Raw genomic sequence first — 15016 nt, forward strand, 5'->3', positions numbered from 1 at the left:
TCAGGGGGAGTTAATACGCGTTGTACTCTTTTTCCCTTACAAGGTTTTGTCCCATTGGGTTTTCCTTGCAAGGTTTTTAACGAGGCAACCAAAAGGCGTATTTCTAAATATGTGTACTCTTTTTCCTACATTAGGATTTTTTTCCCATAGGGTTTTTTCCTAATAAGGTTTTAACGAGGCACATTATTTATGGACATCCAAGGGGAGTGTTATGATAAAAATCAAAATATGGTGGATGTCTACTCTTCCTCCATGATCTTTCCCTCAAATGGTTAATGACATATTCAATGACATATTTTTTATGTTCAATGACATATTCCATGACATATTTTCTTCACTTTTCATGTCTATATAAAGGCCTTGTAATAGATAGGAAAATACACACAATTGAAGAAGAAAATCTCTTCCTTCTCTCTATCTCTATTTTTTGTTCATGTTTTACTAAATTGCTTTTATTTCTTGTTCATGTTTTACTAAATTGCTTTTATTTCATAACAAAGATCACTTTTTATTTAATCCTAAAAAGTCTTTGAAGGACAAAAACTAAGGTGGGGTTAAGCATCTGTAAGGGCATGAGCATTATTGATCCCTAAATGTCTATTTTAAGCTACAAGAAAATTGCTTTCTAGCGTTCCACATTTAGTATTGAGTTAATATTCCTTGTCCCTACCATGACAAGGCACCACCAAGTTTTGCTTCCTACAAAAAGAAAGAGAGAATACGTGAGCCGGTCTAGACGTGGGTAAGCTGACTCGAACACTATGATTATAAATTTTTTTATAATATTATTATTCTTGTTTTCACTATATTAATCTGTCTCCACTTTATCAGAGTAAGGTAAAAATTATTAATTCTATTTTAATTTTTGAAAATGACGAGTAACTTGCACCAATTAATTTGTAGTTGATATATAGAGGAGAGGAGGTCTTGCGCACAAGTATGCTTCTGTTTTAGATGGCAGCGTTTTCAAAAGTGTGTATATTAAACCAAAGTGCACTACCACCAATACATTTGATAGTGTGCTTTTTCAATATTTTACAGTTAATAAATGGCAGCTCAGTACACAAACCATTTCGTAATTATGCAAGGTTCGGGAATCGGAGAAGGGCTGCACTTTAAGGATGTCATGTAGACAGCCTACCCTTATGAAAGCACTAATGACTGCTTTCACGGCTCGAACCCCTGTCATATAGATAATTTTACCGTTGCTCCAAGATTTCCCTAATATTTTGAGCAATTGCAGCTTTGTGATTACTAAGTTCAATACTAGTGATTTGTACACTTGGAAGCTCTGTGGTCTTGTGCCCATTGGTCTGAGCATGTTAACACTACCAAACAGTCACTTCTATGTCATTTTATTTAGAGGTTGGCCACATTTTTCAACATTAGACCAGTTTGAAAATTCAACATTCACAGCAAATGATCAGATCACATTTTAAATTTTTAAGAAGTGACCAATTTCTAGATATAAGGCTACAGAAGTAATCACCAGGTGTAATAAAGCACTATCTGACTATGCTGCATTCTCCGCCCTTATTAGTAGTAGTGAACACCAAGTAACTTCGTGTTGTAAAATGTCAGACCGCTAATGAAAGGCAGTACTAAGAAACCGCAACTCTATTGGACCTTTATCGGGGGAAAACTAGAAATGCCCAGTTGGATCATTAATTCGGAGACAGACAACCTCTAGAAAGGATCTCCCTTGAAAGGAGAATAAACAACATTTTAACTAGGGCTCAGACTAGAGCCTTACTCTAGATCGATGTACCAGCAATATATTCTACATTTGAAATTTGGCTTGAACACATGAATGAACCACTGTGAGAGATTTATTAGCCTAAATAGAACAAAGGGCTCTTGGTGAGCCTAGTGGAAAAGTAGAGTTAATTTCTTAAGGGGTCACTCAAGTTCCTGTAATTAAATAGTAAACTCATTTATGGAGATTGTGGATCTTCTAGGAGATTATGAATAATCAGGTTCAGTAACCTTTAAGTAAAGATTACATTTTTAAGCATGAAGGGGAGCGTTGGAGTAACGGTCAAGTTGTCTCTGTGTGACTTATAGGTCACGAGTTCGAGTCGTGGAATCAACTATTGATGTTTGCATCAGGGTAGGCAGCCTACATCAAACCTCCTTGGGGTACGGCCCTTCTCCGGACCTTGCGTGAACGTAAGAGCTTTATACATATTAAAACAACTAAACTCGGTGTGCTCTGAACAAATGATCCATCGAAATAACAAGACGTCAGGGTGAAAGCCAATAAAGCAAACCTTGGTAATGATAAATCAAACAACAAAAAATAAAATTATACTAAAAGAAAATATTACAATGGAGTTTGATCAATTGACCTACATGCACAGAAAAATTTATTAATATAAAAGAGAGTACTAAAATATCGAGAGAAAAATCTCCCCCTAACCAAGACTCTCAAAAAATGGAAGTACTACATTGTGGATGCTCTTGTATTATTACATGATCCTCAATTTATAGAGTTCCACAAACTCCAAAAACAAGATAAGAGATTTATAGCAAAATCAATTATTATATCTTATCATTCTAAGAGCTCATTTAGTACAATGGATAAGGGACAATTAATTCCGAAATTAAATTTGAGATAGTTTATCTCACATTTGGTTGAGATAAAAATTAATTACCCCAGGATTGTAGTATTTTTTTTATCCCCATAGAAAGGTGGGATAATCTGGACTAACTTGTTTCCCAACCAAACGACCCTAATAATAAAATCCAAATATGGTGGAAAACAAATTTTGAGTTCACAATGAATTAGTAGTTAACCGCTATTTGAATTTTTGGCGGGACAACCACAGAATTTTGGCAATAGTTAGTTTGAATGGTTAGATTTTCAGTCCAGAAATACGAACACAATTTTCACGGAGCCAGTAACTTTCTTCTTCTTCCTTTGATTTTAAGTCTCTAATTTCCAGGTATGAAGTTTCTTCACACTTGTCTCTGTAATTTCATCCCAACATTCACTTTTTTGATAGTTTTCATGTGTCTGAAATTATGATTTTTATATGGGTGGAATCTGTACAAGATTGGTTCTTTCTTAATCTTTGTGTTGGGGATGTGATTTTGTTGCTACTTTCTGATTAGAAAGCCCAATTTTGGGGGAAAGTATCCAACTTCCTAGGGTCTTCAGACAATCAGGAAAAATGGTTGCCCATAAGGTGTTTGTTTAAATGGATGAATGAATTCTTTAGCTTTGTGAAGTATTTTTCAATTGTCGTGTTGATTCAAGATGGTTAAAATAGCTCACTTAGACTATAGGATTGCACTTTCTTTGGACCGCATTTGAGTTGTTCATTGTCCAATTGCGAATATCTATCTTTTAGATGTTTCAGGTTAACTGAAACTTCAAGTATACACTGCCATTGTCTGAAATCTGAAATGGAACCTTGTTTTATGGCTAAACCTTAACATGATCTCCATGCAGAACATAAATATATTATCACTTAACACTATATATATGTTTAAGGGTTGGGATAGAACATATATATAATAGTTCTCTGACTTCATAACAATTTGTAATGAATCAAAATCAATTACATGTCAGTCTCAAACTAGTTGAGGTCGGATACATGAACTATCTGTATCCTTTCGCGTACAATTTGTTATATCTAAACGTAAGCTGAATTGAAACTGGTTATACTATGTATAGGCTGAGTTATAACTGCAGAAGGTAATAAACCAAAAAAGCGGTTTAACAAATTATGTGGGACAATATATACTAGCTAGTCTTAAACTTCCACACCCTTAGCGTTCAAACGGGGGAAAAACGCCCGCATAAGCTTCTACTTTTGAAACCCCACATGTAGTCAAACTCCTAATTCTTCTTTTTTTGAATTGGTAACTATTGTATATATTATAAAAATCAGTACATAGGTTGCACTGAAAACCAAATTTACATAGAGAGAATTTATAGATATTCTAATTTGAGACCTAGCAGGATCCTAGTATGTCTATGATTGTCAATGTATCTTCTGTGTACATCTGTTTGCACCAAAAACAAAATAGAAGAATACAATTGAGTTTGATCTTCTGCAGTGAATTGCTTCTGTCTTCAAAACATCTAGTATTCCTTTCCCTCCAGACTGTCCACCAAATACATGCCGGAACAGTCCTTCATCTATCTCTACTAGTTGCTTCAGCTCCAGCTTCTTCCCAGCTATAGATGACATCTTTAATCCTGTATGGCATTGACCATGAGATACCCCTAAGACTAATAAAGATTTTCCATAGTTGGTCTGTAATCTTGCAGTGTAGAAACAAATGGTTGACAGTTTCTGCATTTTCCCCACACAGAAAACATCTTGAACACAGAGAAATTCCCCTTTTTATGAGATTATCCTGGGTTAAAACCGCCTCCTTTGCTAGTAGCCAAGTGAAGCAGGCTACCTTGTATGGAATCTTTGTTTTCCATATATGTTTCCAAGGCCATGTGTCTACCTGTTGATTATCATGATTCAAAATCTTATATGCATCCTTCACTCGGTAAATCCCTTTGTTGTACCTCTTCCACCATATTGAATCCAAACCTTCCTGTAGTCCTGTAAATGCTTCCAGCTCTTTGTAGAGGTCAGTTAATCTTGTTATCTCCCAGTCATTCAGCTGTCTTCTTAGAGCTATTTCCCATCCTTGACAACTCCTCATATCAGCGACTGTCTTATGCTGGTTTTGTGCTAAACCGAACATATCTGGGTATCTTTCCTTTAAGCTTCCCATTCCTAGCCAGTTATCATTCCAAAATGATGTGTTCCTTCCGTTGTTCACTCTTATGGAGGAGTGATTCTTCATTATTGGTCAAAGTTCTCTGATTGATTTCCACACACTTACTCCATATGATGTACTGACTTTTTTTGACACCCAGTTGTTTTCTTCACCATACTTGGCTTTGATCACTTTGGCCCATAAAGATTGGGGTTCTTTAGAGTACTTCCATAACCATTTAATTCTAAGAGCCTTGCTTTGATTCTTCAAATTCCTTATCCCTAATCCACCTTGTTTTTTATCCATTGTTGTTGTCTTCCAATTGACTAAATGGAAGACCTTTTTCTCCTTATTGCCTTGCCAGAGGAATGTTCTTCGGAGTTTGTCCAATCTCTGTAAAATGCCTGATGGAATTGGGAACAAAGACATCATGTAAGTAGGTAGAGAGTCTAATACTGAGTTGATTAGAACTAGCCTACCCCCCAATGATAGGTACTGCGATTTCCATCTTGACAACTTCTTCTCACACTTTTCTATGACTGAATTCCAGATTTCTTTTGATTTGGATCTTGCACCAAGAGGCATCCCAAGGTAAACAGTTGGTAGGGACCCAACTTCTCCTCCCAATATCTGAGTCAGTTGCCCCATGTTGTTAACTTCATTAATGGGAAAAATATTGCTCTTTCTCCAGTTAATGTGTAATCCTGATACTCCTTCAAATAAAACCAAAATGATCCTTAAGAATCTAAGTTGGTCTTTTTCAGCATCACAGAAGACTAGAGTATCATCAGCATATTGGAGATGTGTGATCTCTAGATTGTTAGCCCCACTCCTGTTTACCTCAAAGCCTTTAACCCATCCACTGACTTTAGCCGTTTTGATCATGTTGTTCAATCCTTCCATGGCTATGATGAATAAAAAGGGAGATAGAGGATCACCTTGTCTGAGACCTCTGTGTGAGTGAAAATAACCTTTAGGACTTCCATTTATAAGAATGGAGAATTTCACAGTAGATATGCAAAATTTCATCCATCTAATCCATTTTTGCCCAAAACCCATTTGTTCTAACATTCTTAGTAGGAAGCTCCAGTTCACATGATCATAGGCCTTCTCGATATCCAATTTGCATAAGATTCCAGGTTCTTTCTTTTTTATTCTTGAATCCACAGCTTCATTGGCAATCATCACTGCATCAATTATTTGTCTTCCTTTGATGAACGTCATTTGTTGAGCATCAACAAGTTTCCCAACCACCCTCTTAAGTCTTTCAGTTAAGACTTTTGAGAGCAGTTTGTAGAAGCTCCCTATCAGACTGATCGGTCTGAAATCTCTCAATTCTTTCGCACCTGTCTTCTTTGGAATCAATGCTATATATGTTGCATTGAAGCTTTTCTCAAACATCTCCTGTGAATGGAAGTTGTTAAAAGCCGCCATGATATCTTCCTTCAAAATGTCCCAACACTTTCTGAAAAAACCCATTGTGTATCCATCTGGACCTGGAGCCTTGTCACTTGCACACATCTTCAGGCTGCTCAGCACTTCTTGTTCCTCAAAGTTACTCTGTAAAGACTCCCTTTCCGATTCAGAAATGCTTGGAGTATTTTCGAAATTGACTGTTGGTCTCCACTGTTCAGGTTCTGTGTATAGCTCCTTGTAGAATTCAATAATCTCGTTCTCTATTCTTTCTGGATCCTCGATTACTTCATGTCGAATCATTATTTGGTCAATGTTGTTGTTTCTCTTGCGTGCATTTGCAGTCCGATGGAAAAATTTTGTATTCCTATCCCCTTCTTTGAGCCACAAAGCTCTTGATTTTTGTCTCCATGCAAATTCTTCATTCTTGAGTTGCACCTCAATCTCCATTAGAGTGGCTGCTTTCCTGACTGATTCCTCCTCTGTCAACGTTCTTAGTTGTTGCGTTGTCTCAAAATCTGCTAGTTGACTTAGCAATTTTGATTTCTGCAGTCCCAGATTGCCTTCGTAACTTCTGCTCCATCCTTTTAGCTTGCCCTTGAGAGCTTTTAACTTGCAAGCTAAAATGTAATCAGGTCTTCCTGAGAATTCAAAAGATCCCCACCACTCTCTAATTCTGTCCTCAAAACCTTCCACATTCAGCCACCAATTTTCAAACTTGAAGTATGATTTAGCTTGTTCCCACGCACCGCAGTCTAGAGCCACAGGTGAATGGTCCGAAATCAGCCTTTGTTGGATAGTTTGCTTGATGTTTCTGAGCCTTACATCCCATTCTTCTGAAATGAGAAATCTATCAATTCTTGAAGCCGCTGTATGATTGTCCCCTTTGAACCAAGTATAGTTTCCTCCTTCAAGTCGAAGATCTATCAGCTCCATATCTTCTATAAAATCCGAAAACTCCACCATCGCTCTGGACCTCCTTGAGCATTCCCGTTTTTCAGAAGGGTACCTTGTAACGTTAAAATCGCCACAAACCGCCCAAGGACCTTCCATCAATCCCCTCACTGCACCAATTTCACTCTATACTTTTTTCCTTTCTATTCTACAATTTGGAGCATACACTCCTGTTATGTGACATTGAAAATTCTGTAGAAGAGCGTCAAACTTGCACGTCAAAGTGTATGCACCAATCTGTAACACCTCCCCTTTCCATACTCTGCAATCCCATAACATCAAAATCCCCCCTCTCGTGCCGCTAGCTTCTAAACTTGCATACCTAACCCATCTACCACCCCATATTTGCCTGACTATTTCCTCGATATCCCCCTCGACTTTTGTTTCTTGCATGCAAATAATGTCTGCCCTCCAATTCTGCACTTGACTTTTTATTATCTCCCTTTTCTTCTTATCATTTAGACCCCTTACATTCCAGGAAATTACTTTGATCCTCATATAGAAATAATTGATAGATCTCTTCCCCTACTCCTTTTCCCGTCACTCTTGAATTTGACATCGAAAGAAGTCAAACCTTTTAATTCCAGTGATCCTTTGAATCTTTGTTTCTTCTCCTCCAACTCTGTCTCCACCCTTCTAACCTGTTTGCAGCTGTCAATTTGCATTAACAATTCCAGTGCTTCTTCTTCATGTCCTTGGAAATCTACTCCAAACATTTTCCCCAATTTGATCATATTTTGATGGACCCATATTGTTGCATCCATGTCTTTATCCAATAATGGATTGTGTTGCTGAACTGCTAAAGGATTCACCTCCTCAATTTCCCACTCTTGAATAGGGCTACATTGCTTTAGATGTTCCAAAGTACATCCCACGTGATCATTCCCCATCTTTGAGTTTATGTTTTGCTCCCCTTCCTTCTGTTTCAATTTTGCTAAATCTACTCCACCTTCTGGCTGACTGCAACTGGAAATTGTTTCCTTTTGCATACTTTCACGATTCACATTAAGGTTTTGCTCCCCTGGAGATGACTCTTTTGCCCCCGAGTGAGAAGGTCCTCCCATTTCCTCGATATAAGGCTTCAGCCCAGTATCAGAGAACTTACACGAGAGGTCATTAAAAATGACTTGTGCAGCCATATCGGGGTCATAGGATTTCAGCTTGACTTTTGACACTCTACTGTTTTGATTCATCGAAGTTGAACCTTGTGTAAATTGTCCACTTGCCTTTCCTTTACCATTGTTTAGCTCATACCGTGTCTTTCTTTCAGCCCAGATTGGGATGAAAAATTTGGTACCGTCTCTTTCAATCCCCACCTCATTGGGAGTCTTCCTGCCATCACCAGCAATTTTGATTCTTGCCCACTTGAGATGGTTTTTGAGATCAGTTTCTTCTTCTGTAGCTAGCCAACCCCCACAGAGATCTCCTATTTCTTTGAAGATCTTTTGTGACCATAGATGTACAGGAATCCCCATGGCTCTAATCCAGCATGTTTCCTCAATTTGTGAGTTTGGAATGCAACCGGCAGTATGATTCCACCAATCCAGATGAAGCTTGAATTTTTTCCATCTCCATTCTCCTTGCACAACCTGCTCTGCCATGAATCTGTTTGGAAATTCAAAAAGAAACATGTTTCCTGTCATTTCATAAATGTTTACTCCGTATGCTTTGTTCCATGACGCACTAGCCCATCGCCTTATGTCTGCTAAAGTGGGTCTCTCATTGATTTCTTCCCCAAAAGACCCGATAATGCATCTTTTTAGTAGGCCTGTGTCCTCTCCTCCAATAGGGTCCAGAACAGAGATACCGCCATTGCTCGTGCTGACCCTTGCCTCTCGAAGCGTATTGGATTGCCATTTACTCTCCTTAACTGCTTGGGCATAAGGGAAATTGTCCACAGTGTTTCTAGGTGGTACTATGGGATTCAACTTGATGGTCTGATATATGAATCTCTCTATCTTAGCTGCTATGTCTTTCCAACCAGAATTCAAAGTTAACTCTGGGATTATAATCACTGACCTCCCTTCTCCCTTCAGTGACAGAATACTCATATATCTTCCATGGGTGTTAAATTTCCTAGTGCAGAAATGTTCTGTCAATTGCTCCTTGTACTTCCATCTCTTCACTAGATTATTTTGATCTGTCGACGCTTCTTTAAGTGTAAAGCATATCCATTCCATTGCCTTTCTACCCATGGATGATCTTCTCATCATGTTGCGGCTTCTCTCCACCCATTCAAACCAAGTGTCTTTGTTGGAGTTCCATCTGGTGATGTCAAAAGATTTGAATCCTGCGTTGAAATATATCCTGTTGTCTCCCATATTGTACAAATCAACTGCTCAGGTTCTGGAATTTTAGGGGTTGTTTAGAAGTTATCACAGTGAGCTATAGAGCTTGACAAAGAAAAACAGAACCCGAAATTTCTGAACAGAGAAGGGTTCCCCGCCACCGGAAAAAATAAAAGTTGTCGGAATTCAGAACTAAATGTATGGATGTACTCGGAATTTCCAAGCGAGTGTTCTGTCCAAATCGAAAATTTTGAAAATTGGCCGGGATTGAGCTCACGCGCCGGCGCGTGGTGTTTGCCTCGCCGGAATGAGCCGCGCGTGGCGGCGCGTGCGGGGTTGTTTGTCGGAGCTGTTTTCAGAGGGTCGGTCGGAATTGAATATCCGTGCTAATGGTGTTTATGGATTCTCAAGATTCCTTTTTCTCAGGCTCCTCGGGGAGTGTGCCTGAGAGCTCGAGAAAGTAGAGAGAGAAATTATTTCTTGTCTATAAACTCCTAATTCTTCTTGTCATCCGTTCGACGAGTTAGTTTCTAGAATCTGTCACCTACATATTATTATGGAGCTTCCTCAGTATTATCACCTAATAATCATTTCATAAAACGATTACACATGTTAATACATACATAAATGTACTAACATGATAAATATATTTCTAATTAGTTGATATCACCTAGATAATTTTTTTTCTTTTCATTGTGCCCTATCTTTAGTTTGCATGGATTCCAAGAAATTGTAGGTTTTTCCAAACAATTTTCTTCCATGTGATTTTAGGTCTACCTCATTCCCCTTTTATTATCGCTCACCATGCTTTCATACCTATGTACCGGTGCATCTAGAGGTTGATGCAGGACATGCAAACCATTTCAAGTGACCTTCTTTCGTTTCTATTAAAGTAGCTAGGTGCCAAAAATATAATAAAGGATAATAAAAGAAAATCATGACAATTATCTTCATCATAGTTACAACAATTCAACAACCTAATATTATGGCAAGTCATTGCCTAATATTCATTAAATTATGTCTCAATGAAATTAAACATTACATAAAATAAAACTTGTAGTTGTAGAAATTACAAACTTTCCTTTCAATCATAGTTCAGTTAATCATGAGACACCGAGTTCTGATTATCTTCTTCTGTACAATAAGATTTACAACTATATGAACTTTCACTTCTTGGAGAAATGTTATCTTGAAAACATTCATCATGAGGTATATCTTGCCCCCTTTTCCTTAGTTGATCAAGCTCAGCTGCCACCTCCTTCATGCCTGGCCTTCTCCGAGCATTAGAATTTAAGCATCTATTGGCAAGCTTAGCCACAGCAAGAATCACTTTTTCATCCTCAAGGTCTTTTATAATTTTAGTGTCTAAAATCTCAAAAATGAGATTTTGTTTTAATAATAATGTAAAGCGTTTGACCAAGCCTGGATCTTCTATTATGTTTGAAGAGACAACTCTTTGGCTTGTCAGAAGCTCTGCAAGAACTACACCAAATGCATAGACATCACATTTATCATTAAGTTTACCAGATCGAAAATATTGTGGATCCATGTAACCAAATGTACCCCCTACTAGTGTTGTTAAATGAGTCTTGTCAACGGACAATAATCTCGAAAGTCCAAAATCAGAAATCACTGCTCTAAAAGTATCGTCTAATAATATGTTGCTTGATTTGATATCTCTGTGAAGAATGGGAGTAGAAGCACATGAGTGCATGTAAGAAAGGGCCCCTGCTACTTCCGCAGCAATTCGCAAACGATGGTCCCACGATAGTATCATTGTTGATGGTTTTGAGACAGTAGGATCAGAATTGTGACTAAGGTTTCCATGAATATGGGATGACAAGGTTCCATTAGAGATGTATTCATAAACCAATAAAGGAACTTCAATTTCTAAACAACAGCCAAGTACCTGTCAGAAATAGTAAATTTAAATATTACTCTCTCCTTTTTAATTTAATGGCGTATTTGTTTGGACACAGTTTAATAACAAAAGGAAGATTTTTGGAATCTACAGTCTTAAACATGCCATGAGATTTATATGGTTATAAAGGCATGCTATTAAGGTAAAATATGAACTTTAACTTAGATTTTCAAATATAGAAAGATGTCATTCCTTTTTGAACAAACTAATAAGGAAATACTGCCACAAAAAATGGAACAGACGGAGTAAAAGTGTGATTAAATGCTGGGTTCATTGGTCTTTTGAGTTATCCTGCGTGTTTAAAGTGTGTCTATTGAGTAATTTTAGATTGTTCATTAATTATAGTTTATGTAAATAGGTGTTTAAAAGTTGTTGTAGTAGCTATATATATGTCAAGTCTAGTGTGTTGTTTTGTTAGAGTGGAGTATTTCCAATATTATTAGTGTGTTTTACGTTTATCTCTCCATTTTCTAGCCTCCTTGTGCATAATGTTATTCTCGTCTTCCATAATTTGTAGCAAGAGCCTAGTTTAAATTCTAAAGCAGTACCTTGACAATGTGTCTGTGATTTATCTGGGAGAGAATAAGTATCTCATTTATAAACTGTTCAATTTGATCTTCTTCCATTTTATTGGACTTCTTCACAGCTACAATGCTTCCATCTGATAACATTCCTTTGTAGACAGTACCAGCCCCTCCTTTTCCAAGAATTCGACTTTCACTGAAATTGTCTGTTGCTTTCTCCAACTCCTCTTTGAAAAAGAGCTTTAACAAAGAGCTACCATTACTTTCTTTACTAAAGGGAATACGTTGTCGCAAAAGCAATCCACCGTTCCTCTTGAAAAACTTTTGTTTAGCTTTCTTTTCTTCCCTCTTCTGAAGCCTTTTGCGTAGCCAAAGACAAACTGCTATCAAGATTACAAAAGTAACTGCTGCTACAACACCTGGTTGAGAGAAAATCAGTTTCATATAAAAGAAACATAAATCCATTTTTAGAACACCCTGACCTGGTGCTCCTCCTATTTTCCATAATTTTCGAGGACGTCTTGTAATTTTAAAACTTAGATTAAGATAATTGAGCTTCTAATTTTCTCAAAGAGCAGTTAGCTAGAATAAATGTTACTAGTATAAAGTTCTTAGTCAGGTCATAACAGGATAATGAATCTATTTGACAGTTCAATGAGTAATACGTCTCAAACAAAAAGTTACGGAAAGCATAATTTACTTAACAAAAAGAAAAATGAGAACAAAAAAAAGGACAAAGAAGAGAGTTGTTCAATACCTAAGGAGAGTTGTATAGTCAGCATATGTTTCGCATCATTTGGCTCACAAAGGAAACTGCCAGGAGTATTTATGCAGCGAGCATCATTGGGACATGAATGCTTCCCTTTTTGACTTGCACACTCGTTGATGTCTGTGGAAATTAATATCAAATCAAAGAAAGGTAAGAAAGAGATACAACAGAATGAATGACTCAAAGTTCTTTAATATCATTATCAACAAGCTTGATCAACGGTTTAATTTTATGCTTGTTTTTACACAAGGGGATTAGGGAAGGGGAAGGAGGTAAGACGATAGTGGGAATTGAACCCTCAATTATTATATGATAAATTCTCACGGGTACCACTAGACTACAAGCCTTGGTAATAGTTTTATGTTTCTTTGAATTAGTGAAAGAAAAAAGAGTTTAACTTTTGTACACCGGCAGTGTCAGAACTTTTTACACTTTTAGTCACCTAAAAGATAACTACAAGTAATTATCCATAAAGAGTGAGACTTACCTCAAAAATAAGATATGTTACCTGCTAAAACAAGCTAAAATACACCGGTGGTGAAAAATATTCTGACATTGTAATTCCCTCTATATCATTTTATGTATCTTAGTTTGATTGACCAAAAAGTTTAAAAGTATAAGGAATACTTTTGAATGTTGTTGTTTTAAACAAAAGGTGTATATATCATGCCAAAAGTATCCCTCGAATCTTGTGGTATTACACATTCTATTTCATTCCTATAAATGAGTGTTATTAAGGGTTATAAATATGAATACTGGAATTAAAAACTTTACTAAACATAGAAACCAGGATCTAGTTACTTAGCTACGAGTTTGTCTAAACCTGGTAGCTTTGGCTTAGAACCTGTATGTGTGAAAAGGCACTAAATGAATACAAATAATAAATCTTAGACCCAGTAAACCAGATGACATGCTGCAGAATCTTAAATTCGAACCCATAAAGTTCATATCATGGATATATCTCAAATAGAAATGCGACGTTCTCTTTGAAATAGATTAAAAAGAAAGACACGTAAATTAAAATGGCGGGGTTAATATATAAGTTAGATCCAGATATAGATGGACACGGGAATTAGTACCTTGGCATCCATTAGGGAGGTAAGGGTTGCCTTGATAACCAGGAGAGCAATTGCATCGATATCCCTCAGTAGGTCTAGTAGTGTCATCAACGCACCTACTGTTCTTTCCGCATGCATATTTTGGCGTTCTGGTGGCTTTGTCGCAACTAACATTGCCAATTACCCAGTTCACCGCCTGCCTGACGTTATAATAGTCATCTTTTTTGCACTTACCAAGTAATTGAGTGAATTCAGATTCAGCAATGCCTTTTTCCACAACTAATAAATAGGTGCAATTGCTAGATGTCCATGATGTTTTCTCCGTGTTCATTGTTTGTATGGAGGCAAAGAGAATTCTTGGCATTCTTGAAAAAGCAGACTGACAACAACCGTTATTCCCAGTGCAATAAGTTGATGAAGCTGAATATGAAGCATTACTGGAGTCATAGAGCAGTGAACCTGTAACGTAAAAACACTTTTTGAACCACTTTTGCTACCACCTTAGATAATTCCCTTATGTTAAGGGAATTCAACAATTTATAATATATATACCCAAAAAAGTGTAATTTTACCCTACTTGCACAATATAATTTTCTGATGAAAGAAATTCATATAAATCGTTTACTTACCTTTAGCTCCACCACTGTCGCAGAAAGAAGCACATCCACTTACAATATTGTCTTGGCGTCTACTACTGTTGTCTAAATCTTTGATATAAGCATAAATATCACACCCAATGGCTACTAAATTATTCTTGATGGAAACACTGAAATACTCATGGATGGATTTTCCCGTGCTGTATTCATCACCGTAAATGTTCTTTCCAGATGATTTGTTGTAGGGGTAAGGACTGAAAGGAATAACAATCGTGATGGTGTCCATGGATATGTGTTTCACAGATCTATCATTAAGACCACGACTAAAAGCAGTGTTGTTATTGCACCTCACTTCGAATTGTTCATCAAAGTAACACCCTTTTCCTATCCCAAATGGATAAGGAATGGTTAAGTTGCCGCATCTTTCTGGGCAGCCAGGCTTTGATGAAGATAATATTGCTGTTGATGACCATATTCTTATTGCTGAAATTTGTGTTGTTTCTTTAAAAAGCAGGCCAATAAGAAGAATAAAAAATGACCACATGGTGGTAATCTGCACCTTCGTATATACTACGTGCCTTCTTTGGTAGAATCATATATTATAATGGCAAAAGTTCTGGAAACCCCAGTTTCCACAAAAGAAAAAGAAGAAAAAGTCTTTACAAGTGGAAAATATAAGAATAGCGCCAGCCTAGTGATCAATAAAGGTGTCGAGAACCATGAGGTCACAGGTTAAAATCCTAGGCAAAAAATACTAGGTGATTT

The 15016-nt window shown here is 37.1% G+C and overlaps 1 protein-coding gene and 2 long non-coding RNA genes across 3 annotated transcripts; 2 read left to right on the plus strand and 1 right to left on the minus strand.

The window, feature by feature from the left end:
* The first annotated feature begins 431 nt into the window (after positions 1-431).
* LOC138882268 (uncharacterized) lies at positions 432-1288 on the plus strand. The gene is made up of 2 exons (XR_011403748.1): positions 432-742; positions 904-1288. It is a non-coding gene; the product is annotated as an uncharacterized lncRNA (long non-coding RNA).
* Positions 1289-2725: 1437 nt separating this feature from the next.
* On the plus strand, positions 2726-14281 carry LOC138882267 (uncharacterized). Its single transcript, XR_011403747.1, has 2 exons — positions 2726-2945; positions 13959-14281. It is a non-coding gene; the product is annotated as an uncharacterized lncRNA (long non-coding RNA).
* Positions 10285-14922, minus strand: LOC104217655 (wall-associated receptor kinase-like 1). Its single transcript, XM_070162803.1, has 5 exons — positions 14285-14922; positions 13677-14114; positions 12586-12717; positions 11853-12247; positions 10285-11292 (listed from the first exon to the last, which is right to left on the minus strand). The coding sequence occupies exons 1-5, from the start codon at positions 14793-14795 to the stop codon at positions 10483-10485; spliced, it is 2286 nt and encodes a 761-aa protein (XP_070018904.1). The 5' UTR covers positions 14796-14922; the 3' UTR covers positions 10285-10482.
* Positions 14923-15016: the final 94 nt, after the last annotated feature.

The sequence above is a fragment of the Nicotiana sylvestris genome, chromosome 11 (assembly GCF_000393655.2).
Source record: "Nicotiana sylvestris chromosome 11, ASM39365v2, whole genome shotgun sequence".
Taxonomy (NCBI): domain Eukaryota; kingdom Viridiplantae; phylum Streptophyta; class Magnoliopsida; order Solanales; family Solanaceae; genus Nicotiana; species Nicotiana sylvestris.

Excerpts from the sequence above, each read along its gene's own strand:
- LOC104217655 (XM_070162803.1), bottom strand. The coding sequence starts at position 14,795 with ATGTGGTCATTTTTTATTCTTCTTATTGGCCTGCTTTTTAAAGAAACA. Across the intron at positions 14,115-14,284 it reads CGACAGTGGTGGAGCTAAAG|GTTCACTGCTCTATGACTCC; the intron begins GTAAGTAAACGA and ends TTTACGTTACAG. Across the intron at positions 11,293-11,852 it reads ATCACAGACACATTGTCAAG|GTACTTGGCTGTTGTTTAGA; the intron begins GTACTGCTTTAG and ends TATTTCTGACAG.